We start from the raw sequence: 26,482 nt of genomic DNA, 5'->3' as shown, positions 1-26,482 counted from the left end.
AAAAAAAAAAAAAAAGTTTGCTGACCCCTGTTACAATCCTCAGCACATACCTACATATATATACCAGCCAAACTGAACCTATTCACTATTCCTTACAAGTCCTGTATGTCCTGCTTCTCTCTATGTGCCATCCTGGTCCCTGTCTTGTATGAAGTAGTATTCCCTGCCCTCACCCTCTCAGCCCTTGAGTCAAAATCCCTTTCCATCCACTTGGGCACAACTCAGGATTCACTTCTTGTAGGAAGCTTTCTCTGCTGACCCAGCAAGAGGTGGTCTCTCCCTTCTCTTTGAACTAGTCTGTCACTATGTAATAGTCTACTAACACTTATGAAAAAGTTAACTTTATTTTCACAGTTAAAAAAATCTGCCACACTTTCCTTCATAAGGCAGAATTCCTTAAAGAAGTTATCAGCCCTGAAGTCTAGCCTGCCTGGTGTCTTTAGGCCAACTGGTCAATACTTTGGCCTAAGAATTATTTTTTTGAATTTTCTTTAACGTTTATTTATTATTGAGAGACAGAGAGAGACAGAGCATGAACGGGGGAGGGGCCGAGACACAGGGAGACACAGAATCCAAAGCAGGCTCCCGGCTCCAGCTGCCAGCACAGAGCCCAACGTGGGGCTCGACCCCACAAACCGCGAGATCATGGCCCGAGCCGAAGTTGGATGCTTAACCGACTGAGCCACCCAGGCGCCCCATATTTTTTTTTTTAATTCAAGTATAATTAGCATACAGTGTTAGTTTCAACAGTTCTATATGTTTCTCAGTGCTCATCAGGATAAATGCATTCTTAATCCCCTCTATTTCCCCACCCCCCCATTCACTTCCTCTCTGGCAACCACCAGTTTGCTGTGTTTAAGAGTTTGTTTTTTATCTCTTGCACTGATTTTCACATCTTCATTTACCTATTTTAATTATCCAATTTGCATATCTTAGCTATAATTTTCAATTTTTACTTACCACATTTTCCTGGATCTGACAGTTAGATACAGAGATACTAGTAGATAAATCTTCTGTAAAACAGAAGAACGATGTATGAGCAAAGAACAAAATTGTTATAGGACTTAATAATATTAACATCTGCTGACATGCAAGTGCCCACAGTACATTAAGTTTTATAAACTGGCTGAATTAAAAACTGGCTAATTATGTTCCTTAAAAAAATTTATCCACACACACAATACTAACCCAGTAACAGGAAACTGGTTAAATAAAACATGAAACATCCACACAAAGAAATCCTATCTAAACATTTAATGGTGTACAGCTATAATACTGAGTTAGAATGCTATCCACAGCATATTAAGTTAGAAAGGCAAGTTGTAAGGTAGTAGCAGCATTTAATGAAGAAAATGATACTTCCGATGAGTGAGAGAAGTAGGGTTGGGGAACAAAGCCTGCTCTTTATACACTTCTATACTGCCTTCATTTTCTAAAACATAAAAAGCATGCATTACTTTAGTAATAAGAAAATTTGGGGTGCCTGGGTGCTTCAGTCGGTTAAATGTCTGACTTTGGCTCAGGTCATGATCTCGTGGTTCATGAGTTCAAGCCCTGTGTCAGGCTCTGGGCTGACAGCCTGCTTCAGATTCTGTCTCCCTCTCTTTCTGCCCCCTCCCATCATGCTCTGTCTCTGTCTCTCTCTCAAAAACAAACATTACAAAAACTTTTTTAAAAATTAAAAAATAATTAAAATTAAAAATTAGACAAATCTACATATACTAGCATTGAAATATATCTGATATATATTAAATAGTGGATAAAAGCCGGTTCCAAAAAGAACACAGAGTATGACCACACTTTTCTACAAAAATAAAATATAACAATACAGCACAGATAGCATAAGCTTCCCTTCTCCCCAAAGCAAGAAATATACACCAAATTGTTCATAATGGTCTTCTGAAGGAGGAGGTATAGGATCAGGAATAAGGGGGGGCGTTACAAGTGTATAGGAAGGACTTCTTCATCTTATATTCCATAATGCTGTAAAATTCAAATGTTTGTATTATTTTGGTACACAACGGAAGTAACTGACAAGAGAAAAGGGCAGCATGGGAAGTGAGTAAGAGATTAGGTCTCAAACATCTAGAATCTTGGAGACAACTCAAAGACAATATGAAATTTCCTTTACAATCCCAAATACAAAAATTAACAAAATGTAAGCAAACTATGCATCAAAAACTATGCATCAAAAAATGACTGTCAAAGCCTGCATTTAAAAATATTAAATCAATCTTAAAATATTTTAAATAATTAAAACATTAAATATCAATGAAACAAAAAAAGGCACAGCATCAACGATACAGAAGTATCTAACACTGTGCTTTCCAATTGTTCCGGTTTCCTAGTGTCAACGCAGATTGTTTCAAAGGCCTCCACTGTCCAGCTCCACCCAGTTTTAATTTCCATTGCTTCCCAGAACTTTACACCACAAAAAGCAGCAGCAACAACAATAACAGTATTACCAGTGCATCAGGAACTGTGCATTGTATGCATTTATTATGATTCACACTTTAGATGAGAGACTGTAGAGACCAAGGTCACACAGACAGTAAGCGGCACGACTGCGCGTCATTCTCTAGCACTCTCACGCAACCCTTCCGCTTTTCGAGATTCTCAACCCGAGGGAGGAGGTCCGTGGATGATGGGCTAGAGGAGGTTCCCACATCCAGTTATACATAAAATTTGTATGTATGCTCCTGTATTATTTTCTGGGGGAATAGGTCCATGGCTTTAGTTAGGTTATCAGAGTTCTGTCTAAAATCCCCCAAAACTTTAGCAGCACTGTAGATATCCATTAATTCATCCTCTTAGAATCAATATTAAACACCAAACATGGTCATGGTCATTATCTTCATCCCATTGATCACACCTGTCTCCTTAACTAGAATAACACTAGCTCTCTACCCTTCTCTTTTAGCTTTTCCTATCCTAACCTACTTGGGATCCAAGGTCAAGATCCAAATCATGAAGTCTCTGCTTACTCCTTCTATCCACATCCGCATCCTCCAAGTAATGCATTACTCGTTTTTGCGCACTACTGCTTTATGCTGCTACGTAACACTTTCTTATGTATGTGTGTCCTATCTCCCTTAATTTCTGTGTTTCTTTCATACTCTAGCTCAGAGTGTAACATAATGCCAAGAATAGGTGCACAAAATAATACAGCTGAACAGAAATAAAGTACATGTAGGAACTGGTTGATACCTATTTCAATTTAAATATATCTAATAAATGGTGTTTCCCCAGAAATAACATAATACCAATGGCGTAAAAGTGACATTATATTATGGCTTTCATTTGATCCTTTACAAAATTTAGCTTTTATTTTATAAGTTTTGTTGGTGCAAAGAACATGTGTTTCAACAATTTTTTTTAGTATTTCTGAATGTCTTAATTCAGTTAAAAGAAAAACAGCATTTCTGGCTTCATAGATTTCACAAGTATGACGTGAACCGTAATTCTTGATCACCTGTTTATATCCCACCATGAAGCAAAATACTAATACTAGCAATTTACTTTAATCCACTGAGAGTTCATGGAAACTAAAGACTGTTCTATTCCTTACTGGTTCTCTTTCCTCGAATGCTGACAACCCCACAAAGTAGGTACTATCACAGAGAGGTGAAGTTTTGCCTAAGATCACCTAATAGGTTGGCACAGCCTGGAGAGGGAGACTGACTCTGGAATCTAGCTCTGGGGGTTGTATGTATACACTATAACCAACGTGAATTGTATAAAGGAATTAACCCGCAGTATTGGTTACTAACGATGAAGCTTAAAATGAGCGTTAGAAATACATAAACACAACCACACCCACAAAACGCTTAAGAACCAAAGGGGGGAAAAAAGCCATCAACAAGCTTATTGCTTACTGTGATCTTTCCCTTGCCCCGGAGAAGTGCAAACACTTGCTTGAGGGGTAACAGGCATGAGAGCTTGGCGAATTGCTTTTTCCCAGCTCTGTGCTACATCAACTCCAATTCCGGTGGCAGCAAGAACAGGATTGTGGGAACTGTCCCCATTGTTCTCCCCAACAAAGTATACCATAGTGTCAGTGATGATTTCAAAACAGTGTGGGTTGCTGCCTTGTGAAATGTTTGTGAAATCTTGTGGCGAAGATATGCGGAGAATTTCTGAAAGTGGAATTTCCTGCAGTAAAAAATTAAGCATTAAAAAATATAAATACATCTTTGTTTTTATTTTCAAATACGCTAAACGATCAAAGACACACATTTCTAGCGAATGCACTAAGATGAACACAAGTATGTGGTACACGGAGCACGCAGTCAAGTCTTACAGTAGTGTCTGCCATCAGTGATCTGCCAAAGGCAGAGCCTGGAGCGTACTAACCCAGCGTTCCAGCCTATAGCAGGTTGTCAGAATGCAAGGAAGGAGAGGACTGGGGAGAGTTAACCGCCACCGTATCCAACACTTGTCCCTTTCCAACTGTCATTAAATCGACTCAACAATTACTTCTCTGCCAGCTGCGGTCTGCAAGATGCAGCCCTCACAGGAAAACAAAGCAAAAACAACAGCAAAAGGAGAACGCTAGCACAGGTTGTTCACACACTCCATTCTGGTTCTGCCCGCAACTGTAACAACTCTGTATGTGTAGTCTACTCCCTGAGGCAAAAACAAAAAAACAAACAAAAAAAACCCCTATTTAAAAGAACCCAACCAGCTCAAAGTCATCAGTTTCTGATCTCTCTCTTAAGGATACAATCGCCCCACTTACAATTTTGTTTGGTGTCGGTCTGTGACATGGCCAAGTGTGGAACAAGCCAGGCAAAGAAGACTATACAAAAGCGAAGCAGCAGCATGTGGGAATCGGGGCCTAAAATCAAATGGAGCAGGGAGAACATGGATACCACACCGGCCTCTTCTGGACAGGCAATGATCATGAACAGCCCAATCTAAATCATGGTGTCCAGAAGGAAATCAGCAGCAACCTGACAGGCAGGCCAAGACCAAAGGAACACACAACAAAAAACATCCTTTGGTAGCAGGGCTGCTGTGGGGGGTGAAATGGAGGGTGGGGGAAAACTGTTTCAACAAGGAACTCGAGAGTGACTTATAAGCGACACTAGGCAGAGTCATAATACACAGTATATGCCAATATAATAACTAACAAATATTACTTTATCTGGAAAACATACGATATTTTAATGTATGTTATTTTTTTAAATGTGGAATCTTTACCTTATAATACTTTGATCCAGATTCATTTTGAAATAATGTGAGACATTTGCTGTCCAGTCTCCAATAATGCCTCTTTCTCTATAAAATAAAGGGCATACAACTGTTAGGTATAAAAATAACGATTCTTCCAAAGTACCTGTGCCTTTCTTTCCTTTTCCTTTCATTTCTACTCATAAGTTTGTATGTCTGAATAGGTTTAAAATTCACGGGGGTCAAAATTCTGCGAACAGAAAAAGGATACGTAGTCATAAGCATACTCGAGTCCACCCTACCCCACGTAAGCAACGGTAGTAGGTTTCTGGGAATCCTTTTAGAGAACTTTATGTGAGCACATGCAAATACACGTGTGGTATACATGCACTGATATGTAATTCATCTGTAGGCTACATTTCTAATTTACCTATTGGCTTGCCAGGTCAAAAGATATGTACACATGTAATTCTCCTTGACAGTATTAATTATCCTACATATGATTTGATCCAATTTATAGTTTTATCGGCAACATGAGTACCTATTTACTCAAACCTTCACTAATCTAGTATGTCACTAAACTTTTTGATCTTTGCTATACTGATAAAAAAAAAGGTAATTCAGTGAAATTTTAAATTGTACTTTTTATTAAATATGAGATCAAGCGCTCATCTTTAAAAGTCATTTATATTTTCCTGCCTGTGAACTCTGTAGATAATATTTGCCCATTCTTTGTATTTTTTTTGAATCAATTTGTTGGTATCCTTTACGTATCATGAAATGAATCCTTGTCTAGAACATGACTTCAGAATACTTTTTTCAGTTTGTCATTTGTCTTTGCTTTTTTTGACACGTGGCTTTTTTTTTTTTCATGTTTCTTAAAATAATTTTGTAAAATGAAGATTTTGGCCATTTTAAGTTCATAGCCTAATTAAAGGGAAGGTACAGAAGATTTCTCATATATCCCCTGTGCCCACACATGCAGAGCATTCCTGTGACCTACATCCTTCTGAGTGGTACATTCATTACAACTGATGAACCTACACTGACACATCATAATCACAAAGCCCATAATTTGTAAGAAACCACCAGTCTTCCAAAGTATCTACACCACTGCATCCCCATCAGCAATGAATGAAAGTTTGTGTTGCCCTACATCCTTGCCAGCATTTGGTGTCGACAGTGTTCCAGATTTTGGTCATTCCAATAAGCGTGTAGTGGTATCTCACTGTTGTTTTAATTTGCATCTCCCTGACAACATATGATGTGGAACATCTTCATCATATGCCTGTTTGCCATCTGTACAGATCTTCTTTGGTGAGGTATATGTTAAGGTCTTTGACTCATTTTTTAATTGGGTTGTTTGTTTTCTTACTGTTGAGTTTTAAGCGTTCTTTGTATATTTTAGAGAAGTCTTTCATCAGATGTCTCTTTTGTAAATACTTCCTCCTAGCCAGTGGTTGTCTTATTCTCTTGATACTGTCTTTCGCAGAGCAGGAGTTTATAATTATAATGAAGTCCCTCTTATTATTTCTTTCATGGATTTTGTATTTGATGTTATATCCCCAGACCTCTTCTGAATCTCTACTGCTCTACTGGTTTGTAAAGATATTTCAACGTTCTGCCTTTTAAGAACTCTTTACAAATGTAACTACAGTTCCAACATACTATGTCTTAATACATATTACATCCTCATTTTGATTTTAAAAATGCACAAAATAAAGTACGTAACAAACTTTCACTACCATATTAAAATATCTGTGACTACTGACCAGGGTGTCCCTGCTGGTGTAATGGACCATCCACCCTTCCTTCACCATCGTGCTGCTCTTCCTCTTTGTGTGCTTGATGGACTGTACAACCCTCATCAGCGGAATATTACTGCTTGTTGACGGACTACAAAACATTTAACATTTATGATAAAATATTGATAATTTGAATTTTTAAAAAATCCTATGAATACTGTAAGCTCACTGGCCTTTTTAAAGATAACTGAGCTAAATTTTTCCAAAATATCTTACAGAAATAGGTTAAGAAAAAGAAATTAATCCTTTCATGATGATACACAGTTGATTTATAAAAGACTAAGACAATCCTGAAAGTCCTCATTATGTGTCATCAATATTTTTTGGAAGGTCCCAACACAAAACAATGAACAGAGCAGAAAGAATCTTCCCCAACTGGAAGATCTGGAGCCTGGAAGAGGGTCTCATTTGGGACTGCTGTTGAGAAAGCTTCTTTTGCCCTAAGCAGCATGATTAATTAGTAAATTCGTAACAAGGTAAAAAGCAAGTATACCTATTCACAAAATCACATGGTTCAAATGTCAAATTCCATTTTTCATGTTGTTAACAAGAAGTATTTCTAATAGATACTAATAAAATGATTTACAGCTACCAATTAAGAAAAAATAAAGTACTGCGTCAAATCAGGTAATATTGAAACGTGGGTCAGAAACAGCACAGCTGGAAGTAAAAGAACAATTTGATGGGATATGTGTGAAAAATATATGGTTTTTCAATTTGAATCTCAGTTAAATATTTTCTCTTAAATTATGAAATATTCATGATTAGGAAGCTAGCTAAGTTCTCTTCACAGTCTCCAAACTGGGTAAACAGTAAGTTTTAGTTCATAATGATAATGATAATAGCTGTAATCTAATGACAAGCCAAAATGAATAAATGACCACTCAGTTATGTGAGACTGATAAATGATCCATTTTCTCTAAATACTTCTTTGTTGCCAGTGAAGAAGAAAACCTGCCAAAATATTCACATTTTATTACAAAGTAGTGTATCCTACAAAGCTGTATACACAAAAAACTGAATTTCTACAAACATAAGGGGATATTTATAAGTTTTATAATCCAATAGCATTTTACAAAGTGCTAACAGTCTAACTGTGGTAAAATGAAAACTGCCCCCAAATTTGTCACCATCATCTCTGTGCAACATTCGGCAGGTATATATTCTCACTGGTGTTTCTAACATCTGATAATTTGCCTAAATGAAGAAGCTGGTTGCTTTAATTGATAGTTTAATTCCGGCACCTTGTGGTGGCTGTTCCACAGCCAGATATAATATCTAGACTACATTTAAATAAAGCATTTTTCTCTTTAACAAGGATTCTCATACTTTCCCATCTTGAGTAGATGGCAAGAGTGTATAATTTATTTCAGAAATACTGTGGTGCATGTAAAGGAATTAGCAATACTTTAACTGGATTGTAAATTACATTCTAGGTTCCAGTGAAAGCAATGTGGCTTTTTCTTTCTTAATGAAGCACCTGGACTAATCCTGCATTTGGAAGTAGCTTGCAATACACACATGTGCATTACCTGATGGTTTTCACAGCTTCCTCATCTCTTTCCACATCAAGATCAGACGGATCCAAGAAGAACATTTTATCTTCTGGAGGAGATGGTTCTTCAATGTCATCCAAGCCCCGGCTACCATCACTGTTCATGTCACTACTGTCAATATCCATTGGTATATCTGTATCTGTTCCCAGACTGGAAGGTTCTGGCAAAGTTTTAAATGAATTCAGAGTTTCAAATTAATGGGAGAGCAATACGTGTAAATAGAAAAAGTATATTAAATGTGGAAAAAAAAAAAAGGTTTTAAAACTCTTAATGAAAATAGGAAAATATCTTTATGGACAAAGAGGTGTTTAATTAAGGAAGATATAAAATGCACACACCCTAAGGCAGACAATTAATTAATTTGCTTAAACAGAACTTAGGGGCGCCTGGGCGGCTCAGTCAGTTGAGTGTCTGACTTTGGCTCAGGTCATGATCTCACGACTCGTGAGTTCGAGCCCCGCATGAGGCTCTGTGCTGACAGCTCAGAGCCTGGAGCTTGCTTCAGATTCTGTGTCTCCCTCTCTCTCTCTCTGCTCCTACTCCGCTTGCTCTGTCTCTCTCTCTCTCAAAAATAAATAAAAACATTAAAAAAAAATTTTTTAATAATTAGAACTTAAATTTCTGTATGACAAAATATACTAGAAGCAAAGCAAAAAATTAGCCACCACTATTGTATGTTGGGTTAACTGGTCCAGGGCAATTTGTTGGGGAAAGATAAATAGTCTGTTCCAAAAATGGTGCTGGTAGAACTGGATTATCTACATGCAAAAAGGTGAAACTGGACCTCTTTTGTAAACCAAATACAAAAATTAACTTAAAGTGGATCACAGATCTAAATGTAAGAGTTAATCTATGAAACTCTTAGAAGAAAACACAGGAGTAAATCTTTGTGACCTTGGGTTATGCAAAGCCTTCCAGACAGAATACCAAAAATATAAGTTACAGAAGAAAAATTAAAGTGGACTTGATTATAATTAAAAACTTTTGTGCTTCAAATGATACCTCAAAAAAGCAAAAAGTCTGTCCAACAGAAGGGAAAAAAGTATTTACATATCATATATCAAATAAGGGACTTGTATCTCAAATGTTTAAAGAACTCTTAAGACTCGATAATAAAAAAATAAATAACCAGTTGAATGGGCAAAGGACCAGAGTAATAGATATTTCCCAAAGCAGATGTAAAAATGACCAACAGGTATGTGAAAAGATGTGCATATCAATTAGCCATCCACGAATGCAAATCAAAAACACAAGGAAGTATTACTTCATACTCAGTAGGATGGCAACAATCCAAATGACAGATAATAACAAGCGGTGGTGACCTTTCAGAAAAACTAGAATCCTCATACACTGCTGGTAAAGTGAGTGTAAAATAGTGCAGCTGCTTTGGAAAACAGTTTGGCAGTCCTCAAAATTTTAAAACACGGAGTTACCACATGACTCAACAATTCCACAAACTAGGTATCTACCCAAGTGAAATGAAAACATATGTCCACAGAAATTGTACTCAAAATGTTCATAGCAGCATTATTCGTAATAGCCCCAAAGTGGATACAGCTCAAATGTCCATCAACTGGCTGGTGAACAGATACATAAAACGTGGTATCTTCATGCAGAGGAATGCTATTCATCAACAAAGCAGAACGAGTACCCATACATGTTACAACATGGAGGAGCCCTGAAAACATTAAGCTAGGTCCAAGAAACCAGTCACAAAAGACTACATATTATGATTTCATCTGTATGCAAAGTTTAGAATAGACAAACCCACAGCAGTAGAAAGTTGATTAGTGGTTGCCATGGGCTAGTGGGGAAGAGCGACGAGTGACTGCTAATGTGTATGGAGTTTCTTTTCAGGGTAATGAAAAATGTCCTAACACTGGACTGCACTGATACATGCCTAACTTTGTGAATAAACTAAATGTGCCAAGTATGCAAAGTTTCTCAATAACACTGCTTAAAAAAATGATAATCCAGAACTCAGAGAAGGTATTTACATCAAGTATAACTGACAAAGAACTATTAGGTAGAATTATCAACAACTCCCTACAAATCAATAACAAATAAACAGAAAAATGGACAAAACATGTGAACAGATAATTTACAGGGGGAAAAAAAACCCTTAAGAACCAGTAACCATTTGAAAGATGTTCAAACTACTTAGTATACATTAAAACCAATATAAATAGTATTTCATATCCATCTGTCAAACAGCAGTAAAGTACAAAAATACATGAACCATAAATCTGGAGGAAACTTTAGTCTATAGCAAAGCTGCATTAATTCAGAGTAATCCAAATGAGAAAACCAATCACGATCTGTCAATGGTGTTAAATAGCAACCATAAAAAACATGCCACAGGGGCGCCTGCGTGGCCCAGTCAGTTGAGCGACCGACTCTTGGTTTTGGCTCAAGTCATAATCTCATAGTTTGTGAGTTTGAGCCCAAAGTTGGGCTCTGCACTTACAGCGTAGAGCCAGGTTGTGATTCTCTATCTCCCTCTCTCTCTGCACCCCGCCCTCGCACTGTCTCTCTCAAAATAAATAAACTTAAAAAAAAAAAAATGCCATAAAAGAAAACATTAAAATCTTAAGAAATTCAATTTCCATTCCTTATACTTTTCATCCTACAGAACTACTTACATTTAATTTTTACCAGTCCTGTAAATGTTAAATAAAAATTATGCTTGGATGATGGGTATTGAGGAGGGCACCTTTTGGGATGAGCACTGGTGTTGTATGGAAACCAATTTGACAATAAACTTCATATATTGAAAAATATATATATATTACAGGCAAACAATAAAAAAAAATTATGCTTGGAATCATTATTCCTTCCCTCCAAAAACATAATTAATATATAATCTTGAAAAAAGAAAAGAAAAAGGCATATAAGGGAATATGTTTAGCAAATGATTATTTGATGGAGAAAGAGACAGTGAGGCAGCACAATGTGTTCTAATGACTATGGACTAAGAAGCCAGATCATATGGGTTCAAATCCCAACTCTATAAACTGTTGGCTATATTTCTTGGGCAAGTTATTCAATGTCTTTGTGCCCAAGTTTACTCATCTGTAAATACTTAACTCAAAGGGCTGTTCTTAGGTTTAAATATCAATGTATGTAAAGAGTATAGAACTGTGCCTGGCACACAGAAGCAGTCAGTAAGTATTAGAACTATGAACACCTCTAGGGACAACAGCAGGTAAAAAGAAGTATTTTATGTCTAAGGATGGAAGAAAATATGCAACACCACTGGCAACATTAGACTACAAATGGTAGGTGGCTATAGGAAAAATGGGAAGGCATAAATAAAATAAGATACAATACAATACAATAAGTGTACCTTTACTGATTATCTGTATTTTCCTTGATTATTAAATTTAAAAAGCCAAAGTTTAAGAAACAAAGTAAACAAAATAAAACATGCAAATATAGCCTTATACAAAGATAATACACAAAAGAACTGTGACCTTTTCTGATCGTTTAGGCAAATTAAGAAAAAGAATTTTACCTCCATTGAAAGTGACTTCTCCAAGACAGTCTCTTGGTACTTTTGATGCACAGCGTTTATGGCAGTTGAATTTACAATCTGAAATAAAATATTTGGTTTATTAATGTATGTAAAAAGTCAGGCAGTATCAGATATGCTTAGAGACTTTTTAAAGTTTTCCTTTACTAAGAACTCAGGTCTTGGAATAAAGGTCTGGTTTCAAATTCTGATGCCACCTCTTAACAGGTATTCAACTCCTCAGGGTTCCATTTCTTTTTTTTTAATTTATTTTTTTTAAGTTTTAATGTAAATTCCAGCTAGTTAACATGATGTAATATTAGTTTCAGGTATGTAATATAGTGATTCAACACTTCCATACATCACCCAGTGCTCATCACAATGCACTCCTTAATCCCTATAACCTTTCTAACACTTCCCCTACCAACCTCCCCTCTGGTAACCATCAGTTAAGATGTTTAACTCTATAGCTAAGAGTCTGTTTCCTGGTTTGTTTCTATTTTTCCCCTTTGCTCGTTTGTTTTGTTTTTTAAATTCCACATATGAGTGAAATCATATGGTATTTGTCTTTCTCTGACTTATTTTGCTTAGCATAATTCTCTCTAGCCCCATCTACCAAGTGGCAAGATTTCATTCTTTCTTATGGCTGATTAATGTTCCACTGTATATATATGCCGCATCTTCTTTATCCATTCATCAATCTGTTGATAATGGCTGTTTCCATAATTTAGCTATTGTAGACAACGCTATTATAAACATAAGAGTGCATGTTACCTCTCTGAATTAGTGCTTTTGTATTCTGTGGGTAAATACTTCTGGTGGGATTGCTGGATCATAGGGTAGTTCTATTTTTAACTTTGTTTTTTTTAAGTCTATTTATTTTTGAGAGAGAAAGAGAGCATGAGTGGGAAAGGGGCAGAGAGAGGAAGAGAGAGAATCCCAAGTAAACTCCAACACCGTCAGCACAGAGCCCAACATGGGACTCAATCTCAGTTTGTAGGATCATGACCTGAGCTGAAATCAAAAGTTGGACGCTTAACCAACTGAGCCACCCAGGTGCCCCTATTTTTAACTTTCTGAGGTATTTCCATACTGTTCTACAGAGAGGCTGTACCAGTTTGTATTCCCACCAAAAGTGCAAAAGGGTACCCCTTTCACCACATCCTCACGAAAACTTGTTTCTTGTGTTGTTGATTTTAGTCATTCTGACAGGTGTGAGGTGATATATCACTGTAGTTTTGATTTGTGTTTCCCCGATGATAAGTGATGTTGAGCATCTTTTCATGTGCCTATTGGCCATCTGTATGTCTTCTTTGGAAAAATGTCTATTCATGTCTTCTGCCCATTTCTAATTGGCTTACTCATTTTTTGGCTGTTAAGTTGTATAAGTTTTTTATGTATCTTGGGTACTGACCCTTTATGGGATAGGTCATTTTTAAATATCTTCTCCCATTCCATAGATTGCTGCCTTTTAGTTTTGATGATTGTCTCCTTTGCTGTGCAGCAGCTTTTTATTTTGATGTGGTCCCAACAGTTTATTTTTGCTTCTGTTTCCCTTGGGTCAGGAGACCTATCTAGAAAAAAGTTGCTATGGCTCATATCAAAGAAATTATTGCTGTGCTTTCTTCAAGGACTTTTATGATTTCAGTTCTCACACTTAGGTCTTTAATCCACTTTCAGTTTATTTTTGTGTATGGTAAAAGAGAGTGGTCCAGTTTCATTCTTTTGCATGTTGCTGTCCAGTTTTCCCAACACCATTTGTTAAAAAGATTGTCTTTTTCCCACTGGATATTCTTTCCTACTTTGTCCAAGATTAACTGATCATACAGTTGTGGGTTCATTTCAGGGTTTTCCATTCTATTCCACTGATCTATGACCACTAATTGGCAGGAGAAAAAAATGGCACCAGCTCCTTTGTTCCCAGAAAGGGCTCTTTGTGAACTCTGCTTCTCAGGGGCATGCTCCAAGAAGAGCAAATAATCTCCTCACTGTGTGCCCCAGGAATTCTTCAGATTGTTGCTTCCACACTGTCTGCCCCTAGGTTGTTTGCCTATCTTGTCTCTGAAGGCAGCCCCAATACCTCTAGACTCCCAGATTCCAGTCCGCTGATGCTTAAAACTTCAGGCTTTAATCTCTGCTGACTGCCAGAACTCAAGTAATTCAGCCCCTCTTGCTTTCCAAGCCAATGGATGAGGAAACATTCTCCTTGTGCATTCTCTCTCATCCTTCTCATGACCATGGCTCCCTGTCTTCCACAGCAGCCAAGATCCATTTCTTCCCTAAACCACATCCCACACTTCCATCCTTCTTCATTGTGGCTTCTTTTCTACCTTTAGTTGTAGAGTTTGTTCTGCCAGTCTTCAAGTAGATTTCTGGGACATTTAGGATGCTTTGATAATTATCTAGTTGTATCTGTGGGATGAGCGAACCTAGGTTCCTCCTACTTTGCTGCCATCTTCCCCAATTCTTCTAGGGCTCAGTTTCTTTATCTGTAATTGCCAAAATGTTGCTGGCAGCTCCATTAACTCATACTCATCTTTCCATGTTCCCCTTGACAGTTTCTCAGGCTGACTACTTTCCAATATATGTCAAGCACTTACTTTCAGTTCCTAATTATTAGGACCTGGTGCATATGCAGAAGAGAGACTGAGATTCTACAAGCTTTTATTAGGAATTAGTAAGGGCTTTCCTATACAGCCCTGTAAGGAAAGGCATGAGCTTCTCATGCACAACGTCTCCCACCTTTATATATAGTTCTCTTCAGCCTGCAAGAACATCCGAGTTGATAGCACTGCAGATGAATGTCAGGTACAAGCTATTCAATACTACAAGTAACTCAGTGGTTCTCAAACTCTGGTTCCCAGACCAGCAGAATCAGCATTACAAAGAACTTGTTAGAAATGCAAATTTCTGGGCGCTACTCCAAACCTATTATGTCAGCAGCTCTGGGAGTGGGGCTGAGAAATGTGTTTTAAAAGTGTTTTTTAGGTGATACCAAAATTGAGACCCTCTGCTATTACTACTGTCTACTACGCCCTTCCACCTTGGAATTCCATCTTCCAGCAATATCGGGAAGAAAATAATTTCAAGTCCTGACTTAGAATGATTTTGTAGCCCTTGTGATTCAAGAAAGTTCTGGGTATCACACCAATGGCATAAGGTAAAGGTTATTATAAGAAAAAGTCCCATGATTAACAATTTGGTGGGTGACCCAACTTGTATTAAATAACACTGTCTTTTTAAATGAAAGGCCCTAGAAAAATTCATATATGATATTAATATTAACATCTTCCATTTATCTTAATTGATTTGCTTTTTATCTCATGAGGTATGCAAACCGTAACAATAACAAGATTTCCATTTTCGCTTTGAAAATGTAGAGCCAAATTTGTAGCCTGTTGGCAGCAAGTAGGTAGGTTCTAATGGCAGGCATTTTTATTTCTCTGTACTCTTACTCATGTTCTTATTAACTTGTTCATATTTTCTTATATTTTATGTATGCTTTCAAGCTGTCTTGAAGTTTTAGTATTACAAAGTAGAAAATAAGCAGGTGATGAGGCACATGAGTGGCTCAGTCAGTTAAGTGTCCAACTTCAGCTCAGGTCATGATCTCACAGTTTGTGGGTTCAAGCCCCTACATTGGGCTTTGCACTGGCAGTATGGAGCCTGCTTGGGATTCTCTCTCTCTGCCCCTTCCCCGCTCTCTCTCTCTCTCAAGATAAATAAATAAACTTAAAAAAAATTTTTTTAAACAAAAAAACAGGTGACTGAATGAGTAGCTGCTGCTCTTGGAACTGTGTATCTTCTCAAATGATCCAGCGTAACTGTTTTAACTAAATTACTGTTTTCTTTCTTAGCTTGACAAGTGAATGAAAATGACTGTTTTACTTTTTAATATCCTAATTCATATCTTAAAAATATAGAAATCACTGGGGTGCCTGGGTGGTTAGTCAGTTAAGAGTTTGACTTTGGCTCAGGTTCATGAGTTCGAGCTCCACACTGGGCTCTGTGTGGACAGCTCAGAGCCTGGAAACTGCTTCGGATTCTGTGTCTCCCTCTCTCTCTGCCCCATTAAACCGTTAAAATAATCACATAAAAATAAGTACTCTCTGCTCACACTCCGTCTCTCTCAAAAATAAATAAATATTAAAAAAACTAAAAAAACAAAAAAGAAGTCACCGAAATAAGTGAATGTTTCTGACGGATAATTAAAATAGCTTAGTTATACAGAAATACATATATATTTCTGAACCAATACATGCTACTTTCTGAACCAATACAAGCATGAAACATTAGTTTTTTAGAGCTAAGAAATTAAATCAATAACCCAGTAGCAGAGTTAACTGGTTTTATTTCAAAATTCATCAATCTACATATTTATGTTAGGTCCTCTACAAACTATCGTACTGCTCTGCATATGGTTTTAGAATGTTTCTGTTCTGTTCAGCAGAGCAGCACTACCTACAACCTTTTCTAAGATTATCTGTTGGCTAGAATTTGTACATCTGTTATTAATGTTCTTTCCCAAAACATTCCTTAGTGGCTGCTTGCCAATATACTTTAGTGTTGATATTTTAAAGTATTAATTTATATATTAACTCATATTTAAAAGTAAGCTGTTGAAATAAAATTTCAACATTTAATTATGCCTGCCTGATAGTTATTAACTACCTGGCAACAAACGCACAACCTGTCCTCTATCTGATGTTCTCCCATGTTGCCATATACTGCCAAGAAAAGTTTTCTCATATACTTAAGTCAAATTTATGTACAATTATTTTATTCTGTATTGTAAATAGGATTTATTGTTGCAAAGACCTCAATTCTAATGTTTTATTTATATAAAACTAGAGAATTCAATTCCACATCACTTCTATTATATAAAAAGTATGTTACCAAGAACCATTAAAATAATCACATAAAAATAAGTACATAAAATTATAGACAGGCTACTTACACCCCATCCTGGCTCAATAATTAATAACACATTTTAAACTGTTTTGGTTTTCACTATATTGTTCAGGAGTGTTGTGAAGGAGATATGAAACAAAAGTTAAAATCATCTTTAAAAACATAAAAAATAACACAACTGTAGGAAAAAATATTCCATTATTCTATTAAAAGCCTGGTTCAATGAGAGATGTTTTTAGAATACGATGATAGTGTTTTGGGTTAGTACCCGAATATGGATAATCCCTATCACATTTCCAGTGGCTTCTACTTATATTCTTCCTATTTCAGTATGATTAGTCTCTGGAATAACAGTTTTGGTACAGCTTTCCTAGCTACATAATTATAAATAAAAACAAGAAAACTCTTGTAATATATTTGTGTGTGTGTGTGTGTGTGTGTGTGTGTGTGTGAATGTTTAAGGGAAAGAGGAAAGCATTATTTTATATTTTGGGTAGCATTTGGCTCTGGAATCAGAAAGACTTAAGCTCAAATATCTGCTCACCTGCTTACTAACTGCCCCATACTGATAGGTGTAGAGCAGCCATACCTTACAGATCCAAATTCTAGCTTTTCTGTATTGTAGGTCCTGGTACATAGTACATATACTACAGAGAGCAATAGTTGTTGATAAATATGAATGTGTGTGCATGCATGCATTTTTTTCTTTTTTTAAATTAACAACTATGAACCCAATTTCTTTGCCTATGCTTCTGAAATATAAATATTTTGAAACAAATTTCCTAACAAAAACCTATGAATTTTATTTCAGAAGAACATCCAATCCTACCTTTACACTGCATTCCTTGGCGAAAGAGGCCTTTCAGTAACCGCTTGCAGTACTGACATATTGTGGGGCGGGTGTAAGAGTGAACAGCAAATGTGTGTGGAACTTTTACTCTGCACATTACCATCTTTTCCATCCAGATTGGGCGACCACTCCAAGAAGGAATTCTCTTACTTGGTTCTTGGTGAACATGTGACTAAAACATAAGTAATTTCCATAAGTATTAAGTATATTAAAAACAAAGTATTAAGAGCAGGACTTGAGATCAAAGTCATTTATTTTGAACACTAAAGCCAAAAATCTAAAAATGTGCATCTCAGCAGTTTCCTCTGGAAGCTTAACTTACCATCATTTGAATGTGAACAGTGCAGATTTTTTTGCTATTGTTTATACAAAAAAAAAAAAAAATTTTCATCCTCACATACGTATATTCATTGATGAACTATTTGCCAGACATATATAGCGTTTTACAAATAAAAAACAAAAGCCTTAAAATGAATTTATGACATGTTTAAATCCCCTGAAAAACCTTACCAAGAAATGAATCATATCACGAACCTTTCTGAATAATAATAAATTCAGAAAGTTTATTGTTGTTCATGTTGAATTACTGAACATGATATCTAAAAATATTTTGAAATAAGTCTTGGTTTTTCAAATGTATTTTTACAAATACTAAAATATGTTTGTTAAAAACTTAAGTCTAGGGGCGCCTGGGTGGCTTGGTCGGTTAAGCGTCCAACTTCGGCTCAGGTCATGATCTCACGGTCCGTGAGTTCGAGCCCCGCGTCGGGCTCTGTGCCGACAGCTCAAAGCCTGGAGCCTATTTCGGATTCTGTGTCTCCCTCTCTCTCTGCCCCTCCCCTGTTCATGCTCTGTCTCTCTCTGTCTCAAAAATAAACGTTAAAAAAAAAAATTAAAAAAAAAACAACAAAACTTAAGTCTAATGATGATGACATAAAAAATGGCAGATACAAAATTAGCTAAAACAACTTTACCCCTCAGTACTGATGTTTTAGGAAGTCCCTTGATATTTTAAGTATTTTCTAGTTATTTGGGCTTTACTCCCCCAGAGGAGCAAAGAGGAAAATTAAAGATGTTGATTAAAAATTTTTGTGTAACCTGAGAGATAACTAGATTTTTCTAACTATGATACTTTCTATATGTACAAAGAAAATAATCAAGTTAAATTATAGGCCAGTTCAATATGGCTCATCCCATTCATTCAGCATTCACTGATTATTATACTACAGACCAGACCCTCTGCTGTGTATTGCAGAAACAAAAATGAATACAGTATAGTCCACATTCTCAAGCACAAAACACCTATCATCTAGACATATTATAGATTTTGTTGTAGCTGCTTGTATCTTCACTGCCAGAACTGAAGTCCTGAGACCTTTCATGTGCCTTCCATAACTTGTAATATCTAACTCAGAGAAGTTGAGTCAACCCATAAAAGCAAAAGAAGCCAGAAGAAACTGTATGAAATAAATATTTCATGTATGTATAATGAATGAAATATATTAGAGAACTGTATGAAATAAATGAAGGGAGGAAGAAAAAAAAAGACTGTTTGGAAGAAAGCAGGAAGAAGGTTAAGAAGAAACACAAAAGGACATTCAAATGGAGAAGAACATTATAAAAAGAACACAAAAATGGTCTCTGATGGATAGTTTTTCCCTGCTATGTAGCCACAAATGTCCCAAAGCATATTAGGAAGCAGTTTAATTTAAGAAAAGTTACAAAAACAATGTTAAAACCCAAACCAAACTTGCTTCAGCTCTCAGGATCTCCCGCTCTAGCCTGGCCCTTTTCTTCCACCGTGACGCTGGGTACTGAGCACCGCAGCGATCCTGCAAAGCTAGTAATGGAAGCCAGCGGGAACGAGAAACAGATGTTGTAGGCTTTTGTTCACCCCTGGCTCCCTATTCTAGTGGTGATTCAACACTCTGCTCCTCTTGCTCCTGCCTCTACCACTTTCGGTTTGTCTCAAGTTTAAAGCACACAAGATGGAAGAAGATCGATTTTGCCAGCCATCATCAAATATGTAGGACACCCCTGTAAGGAAGAACTGTCATAACAAATCCCTTCATAGGCCAGTGGCCAGCTAGTGACTGACTGCCTTTGGTCAGGCCCTCCTGGGACTGGGTATTAGGGACACGGTACAAAGCATGTGTGCAAGAAGCTACTCAGGAGACTGGGCTACAGCAGCCACCTAATTTTTCATGTTTAGTACAAAGTTACTTAAATATGAAAAAACAGGCTCAAAGGGATTAATATTACTTAAGTGCAAGAATTATAATCAAGATTTAGCCCTAGGTCTTCTGTCTGTGGGTTTTTTGGGTTTTTTTTTTGTTTTTTTGTTTTTTTTTGAGAGAGAGAGAACATGTACATGATAGGGAGACAGAGAGAGAGAGAGAGAGAGAGAGAATGAATTTCAAGTAGGCTCCATGCACTGCATGGAGCCTGACACGGGACTTGATCTTATGACTGTGAGATCATGATGTAAACCAAAATCAAGAGTTGGACGCTTAACTGCCCGCACCCCCTGCCACCTAGGCAGATGCCCTTAGCCCCAGGTCTTCTCCATGAAAGTCCAGTCCCATCTTTTTCCCATCTCAAACACACCTGAGCATAGGCTACAATCTCATCAGGGACCATGGTTTACCACTCTCTTGAGTGAGGAAGGCAGGAAAGGTATGGAAGACTGAACCAGAATTTGGAGGAAGGAGGATACTGGTAAAATTACCTGTGGAACATTTGGTGAAAATGGGACCACTAAGACTAGAGTAACTAGAGTGAAAGTTCTTCTCTTACCTTGATTTAATGGCCCCTCTTTACAAACTACTAAAATTCTTACTTCTTTATTAATGAGAAGCCAGAAATTCTCTAAAAGTAATCCGATTATTTCCATGGCATGGGTTTCAACTAATGTCTAAAGTGAACATTTGCCTACAAAAACTTTATAACATGTTGCCAACTCTCAATCAGATGTAATAATAAAAGCAATAAAAGCATTCAAAGGGGGGAAATTCCCTAATTATACATATTTGACTTTGGAATATTATTCAGTAAAAAAATGCCTCCACTTTTATGCATACGCTTAGTTCCAACAGTTTCTACCTTGATTCTGTCCTGTCCTGGCCCCTCAGGCCTCTGCCCAAATGTACTGCAAGGAATATTCCTCCTTCTCATCTCCAAAGAGCCATCATTCAAGTCTGGTCTCTCTAGTCTTAGTGGTCCTGTTGTAACCAAATTCAGTGACCATCTTCTAGTCCCAAAGACTAGCTTCTGCTCCTCTGTCTCTTTACTCACTTCCCTTACAATGACTTCAGACACTGCAAGAGAAACTGCCTTCTTACATGTAAACAATGACAACCCCAGAGTCAGATTCAGAAGTTTCTATCCCCGCCTGGCCTTTTTTCCAGCTTATCTCAGTGGTCAGTGAAGTTTAGTATCTTGACTACTCAGAAACTTTTCTTCCTCACATCTTATCTAAGAAATCAGGATGAGAGCTGCTATGCCTTCCAGGACTGTGGTGAGGATTACATGAGAAAAGACGAGTAAAGCATTCATCATGAAGCCTGGCACGTGGAACTTAGGAGGCTCTCACCGGGCAGCCATTTGGAGTCAGCTCTTCTCTAACCTTCGTTCAGATTCAAGGCTGCACTCATCTCCTCATTGGTATGTCCTATATTCCTTTAGTGTGTCCTCTTTTCCCACGCTTCCCTCTGATTTTCCTCCATGAGCTCTTCTCTTACTGTACCTTTTTCCTTTTTGAGACTGCATGCGTGGACTGATAGAAGCAGCCTTTTTTCACACATTCCACTCTACAATTTCTACTCATTCTACAATCCTCTGCACGATCTAACCAATTCAAACATGTCACTCTACTTCATACACTTCCCCAAGGAATTTTCATCTTCAGGATAAAACAGAAACTAATGAATTAAATTTAACCTGATTCATCTGCTCTGCCCTGCCTATTTCCTAATCTAGTACTCCTCATCTAGGGGGAGCTGGCATCCCAGCATCAGTTGTGAGGCTCTTAAAACAACACGCCTCTATCCTACAGATCCCATTGCGACCTAAGTTTCCTGTGTAGTTCATGTATAAAATACACTCACTTTTCAATCACCAGTCTTTTCCCAAGCTCTTGTATATGTTTCTAATAACTCTTTGCTCTCAGTTCTTATGCCACAGCACTCTTTTTTTCTAAGTTAAACATCTCACATTAGTGCTAGGCAACAGGGAAATATGGGATTTTTGTGAAAGAACTTCAGAAGCTTTTATTCTAAGGTGCCTCAGTATAGCAAAATCTTGTGACCAGGATATCAAGCCAATAGCCCAAAGGCTTGGTTCTGCCATTAATTTATGGAAGACCAAAGGGGTTACAGAAACAACTAAATGATAAGATTGCAATCTATGGATGGAGGTCACTTTAAGTACTATCAAAAGAACAAGGAAGTTATTTCTTTCTCTCTTGATCTACTATTTTACTCTTCACGGGTACAATATATTAGGAAAAATCCCTGATCTAAAAATAATTAAATCTGGATTTAATTCTAATGTTGCTTACGAATTTGCTCGGTGACTTGAGTCAAGTTACTACTTAACCATTATAAGTCTCAACTATCTCATTATGTACAGATCTACTAAAATATCTCACTGGAATATTGTGATAATCACTGGGTTCATTCATTCACTCATTCTTACATCACTGAATATAACATATTCAGTGAGTATAACATATACAGAGTATAACATATTGTGCTGGGCACGGTAGGGCACACAAAAGACCATGGGCATTGTCTTCTCTAAACAGATCATGAATTCCTTGAGGACACCATGATATTAAGGTAGAATGATATACACACCATTAGACAGGTCTGAAAAGTGGTTTGGCATTCGACCAATAAAATAACTTCTGGGTAAGAGGAAAATTCAGGAAAGGCAGCTGTTGAGCTAGGTCTGAAAAAAGCACGGAGGAGGGACACCAATAAGAGCAAAGGTAGAGGGAACAATCGGGTGTTCAGGGAATGCTAAATAGAACAGATTGTTGGAAAGAGAATATATAAAGGTTTCCTAGTGGGGAGTGATATAATCAGAGTTGTGTATTAAGCTCTAGTGAAATAAGATGATCTGACTGTAGTGTAAAAGATGAGGTGAAGTATGGGAACCAGGATACTGGTTAGGAGGTTAACACAGTGGTCCAAGTGATAATGTGGTCCCAAAGAAGATAATACGCAACTCATTACTACTGGTAACCTCTGTCTCCAGTAATATATTTTAATTTTCTTAAGTGTAGGAATGTTTGTAGTCTTTAGTGTATAATTCATGTCCTAGGATGATGTCATATACCTCGTAGAAACATAAGGAACAAGTACTAAAATGCCCTCTTATTGCCTTAAAATACATACCTCCTCTGTGGGAAGGGGTACATATTCAGTCTGTAGGAGTCTTGGAACCGAGAGGCCAGGTCCTGGCAGAGATACATTTGATAGACGTCTCTTTCTTACTCCACTACAGTTATTTGGAATCTTGAAGGCACATCGTTTATGATAATTTAATCCACAGCCTAAATATATTTTAAAAGGTAAAAAAATAGATTAAAGAAACTTAAATATGTAAGTATGTTACATAAAAAATAGACGCTTCTTTTATTTAATTTACTTTCTCTGGCAGCAATAGTTATCCTAATTAAGAACCTGAATGACAAACTAAGCAGAAGCCAAAAAATTCAGTGTAAATTATTGGGCTCCACCCCAGACCGACTGAATCAGAAATTCTGGGGGTAGGTCCTAGCAAAGTATGTTTAACAAGTCCTCAAGGTGATTCTGATACATGGTAAAGTTTGAGAACAATTAGCTTAAAGCACTTCAGCAAACTGTAGACTGTGTACCAAATTCCTCCCATGATATGTAAAAATTGTATGAAATCCAAATTTCAGTGTTCATAATTAATTTTATTAAAACACAGCATGTTGTTCATTTCTCTACATCTTGTTTATAGCTTCCCTGGCCCAAAGCAGATTTAAGTAGCTGTGACAGAGACTATTAACCAATAATACTTAAAAATTTGCTCTCTGGCCCTCTGCAGAAAAACTTTATTGACCCTCCACCTTAGAGTACTCAGAAGACTAATCAGAAATGTGCACCTGCCTCCTACCCCTTAGCAATTCTAATGCAGAAAAACTAGATCTGTCCAGTTCTAAACACTGGTTACTACCTAGTCACTAACCAATGATCTTATTCTTTCATTAACGATTAGAGAATGCAAATGCAAAATCCCCTTTCAAAAGACACCAAAACTCAGAACACATACCTTCACATTTCAGTCCTTGACGTACCAATCCCCAGAGCATTTCACCACAATAATCACAAAAAGTAGGAGCTTTGTAAGAATGTACATAGAGAGTATGTGGACGAATCTGGAAGTCTTCTACTGTGGCCAAAGCTTTTAAAAAAGACAAGTACCAAAATAAAACGTATATCTGCAATTACAATAATATTAAGAATCTTGACCATACTCATTTATGTCAAAGCATGTGGAATCTTTCTTTCTTTGTAAGTTTCATTCATCATAAACTATTCTCGGCATTTAATATTGTGGGTTTCAAACTATTTTAGGAAGTTCCTCAGGTCCAAATAATTTGAGCTCCAAAAGGAGGTCTGTAGGTAGATATTTCAATCTCCAAAAGAATATTCTCATAGTGACAAGATCACAAATAGTTGTTAGGTCTAAAACTGTTTAACTTATAACACACTGGGAAATAGAACACTAAAGTAAAAACAAACAAACAAAAAACAAACAAACAAAAAAAACCCATAAAACTGTGGAACTTAACCTCAATGGTAAACACTCTGAGTTCTAACAGGATCTCAGTATAAGCTCTTTCCAGAGTCTGTTCTCCATAGTCCTGGTAGTTAAGAAAAAGAGACTCTAAAAAACAGCAGCTATCAAATGGGAAGGATCGAGGACTAATAAGGAAAGGTGAGGGGAGAGAGGATCTCAAGAACAGGTGACAAAGATGAGTCTGAAAAGAGGAAAAATTGGTGGCAGGACTCTGAACTCTTGGCTGGCTTTCCTTTTCCTTCTCTTCCTTCCTCTCACACCCTTCTCTCTCCCCCTCTCTCCTTTCCTGTCAAACAAGAAATTCTGCAGGCCTACTAGCTGCACTCTCTGTTCCTTTACATTCCTCACTAAATCCTGCCCACCTGCCATTGGATGAGATCAGAAACAGAAGGAGCTAAGGGACAACAGGTGGCAAGAACGGGTGGGGGGGGGGAAGGAGGGAGGTAAGAAAATGTCCACTGAGAACACATAGGGAAGGAGCATTATTTAAATCATGGGAATGATCAGCACTGCAGTTTTCTCTTCCACATCTTCATTACTTCTCTTTTTTTCCTGATTTTCTTTTTTGAGCCTCAATTCTCTTTCATGCTCTTCATAGAAATGGGGATAAGCGAACTGAATTTTAGTATAATTGTTTTATTTCAATTTATTTCAAAGAGTATATATTCTTCTGCCAGTTCAAATGATAATTCCCTTAGCTTAGTAACACTCAAATAAACAATTCAGGGCTTATTTTCCTACTGTGTCATCTGTGATATAACCTTCCCGAAAGTAAAAATCACCTGGTAGCCATTACAATAGATGAAAGAAGTTAAGCAACTATAGTATAAAGACTAAGTATAACAGAACACAGCATTTAGCACAAAAAATAATGCTTGTTGGGAAAAAAAAAAAGGCAACAAAATAAAAGAAGCTACTTACCTGAAAGAACAACTTCTACTAGGTCTCCTTCATGTATTTCATCTGCTGAGGTAATCAGCTGCAAAATATTTTCTGAATTCATGTCATGGCGAAAGAGAAGAATTTTGTCATACATGCCAAAGAATCCACACTCTGGAAACTACAAGAAAACAGTCTTATATCAGTATACCCACAGGTTTCCAGTTTTATAAGTAAATGTCTCAATCTTATGAAATAATTTTAAGTGTAGTTTTTAGCCTAACACGGTCTGAAAACAATTGTATTAATATCTAAAAGATCAACCATGGACTCAAGCATCCTTGGTTAATTGTCAAGCTCAAAAACAAAACAGCAAACTTAAATATAATCATTATCTTTAGTAAAAGTCTCTTAAAAACACAAGATTTCTTTATTCAGTTATTGATGAAGAATATAATCTTGAACTTAGCTGCTACTCTATCTCACACAGCCTGAGAGATCAGCATTCTTTCCTGTCCTCTAGAACCGAGCTTCCTCTCTAGCTACTAGCCACATGCAGTTATTTTAATTAAAATTAAACAAAATTAAAAGTTCAGTTCCTCAGTCACTCTAGCTACATTACATGTGCTCAATCACCACCTTGGCTACTGGCTTGGCTACCATTTTGGAATGTGCAGATATAGAACACTTTCACCATCACAGGAAACTCTACTGAATAGTGCTGGTAGAAGGTTAGCAATTCCCAAACTATAGTCACAAGAGTATCAATTCCAACATTTTTGACAAATGCACCTACAGCCTCCAGCATTTACCTAATACTTTCCTCTTAAAAAACCTTTGGCCAGAGCAGGAGACTTGCAGATCTGTTCATATATACCCTATGTATATTATTTCAAGGCTTCTACAGTTTGTGACTACAGAGCTGACACTTTGGGGACTGGCATACCAAGGACTAAAAATATGA

At 37.0% G+C, this 26,482-nt stretch overlaps 1 protein-coding gene across 1 annotated transcript in view; it reads right to left on the bottom strand.

Annotated features, from left to right (window-relative positions):
* Positions 1 to 26,482, bottom strand: part of PRKD3 (protein kinase D3) — an 87,218-nt gene that overhangs the window by 20,552 nt on the left and 40,184 nt on the right. The window contains exons 3-12 of the mRNA XM_049652292.1: positions 25,561 to 25,699; positions 24,109 to 24,240; positions 23,205 to 23,362; positions 17,785 to 17,977; positions 12,048 to 12,125; positions 8,510 to 8,693; positions 6,945 to 7,068; positions 5,203 to 5,280; positions 3,876 to 4,152; positions 961 to 1,013 (exon numbers count right to left, since the gene is read on the bottom strand). Coding sequence (XP_049508249.1) covers positions 961 to 1,013; positions 3,876 to 4,152; positions 5,203 to 5,280; positions 6,945 to 7,068; positions 8,510 to 8,693; positions 12,048 to 12,125; positions 17,785 to 17,977; positions 23,205 to 23,362; positions 24,109 to 24,240; positions 25,561 to 25,699 — 1,416 coding nt within the window. The remainder of the gene's footprint in view (positions 1 to 960; positions 1,014 to 3,875; positions 4,153 to 5,202; positions 5,281 to 6,944; positions 7,069 to 8,509; positions 8,694 to 12,047; positions 12,126 to 17,784; positions 17,978 to 23,204; positions 23,363 to 24,108; positions 24,241 to 25,560; positions 25,700 to 26,482) is intronic.

The sequence above is a fragment of the Panthera uncia genome (assembly GCF_023721935.1).
Source record: "Panthera uncia isolate 11264 chromosome A3 unlocalized genomic scaffold, Puncia_PCG_1.0 HiC_scaffold_12, whole genome shotgun sequence".
Lineage (NCBI taxonomy): Eukaryota > Metazoa > Chordata > Mammalia > Carnivora > Felidae > Panthera > Panthera uncia.
The sequence above is the reverse complement of the archived record's forward strand: the minus strand, read 5'-3'. Positions and strand labels throughout refer to the sequence as shown.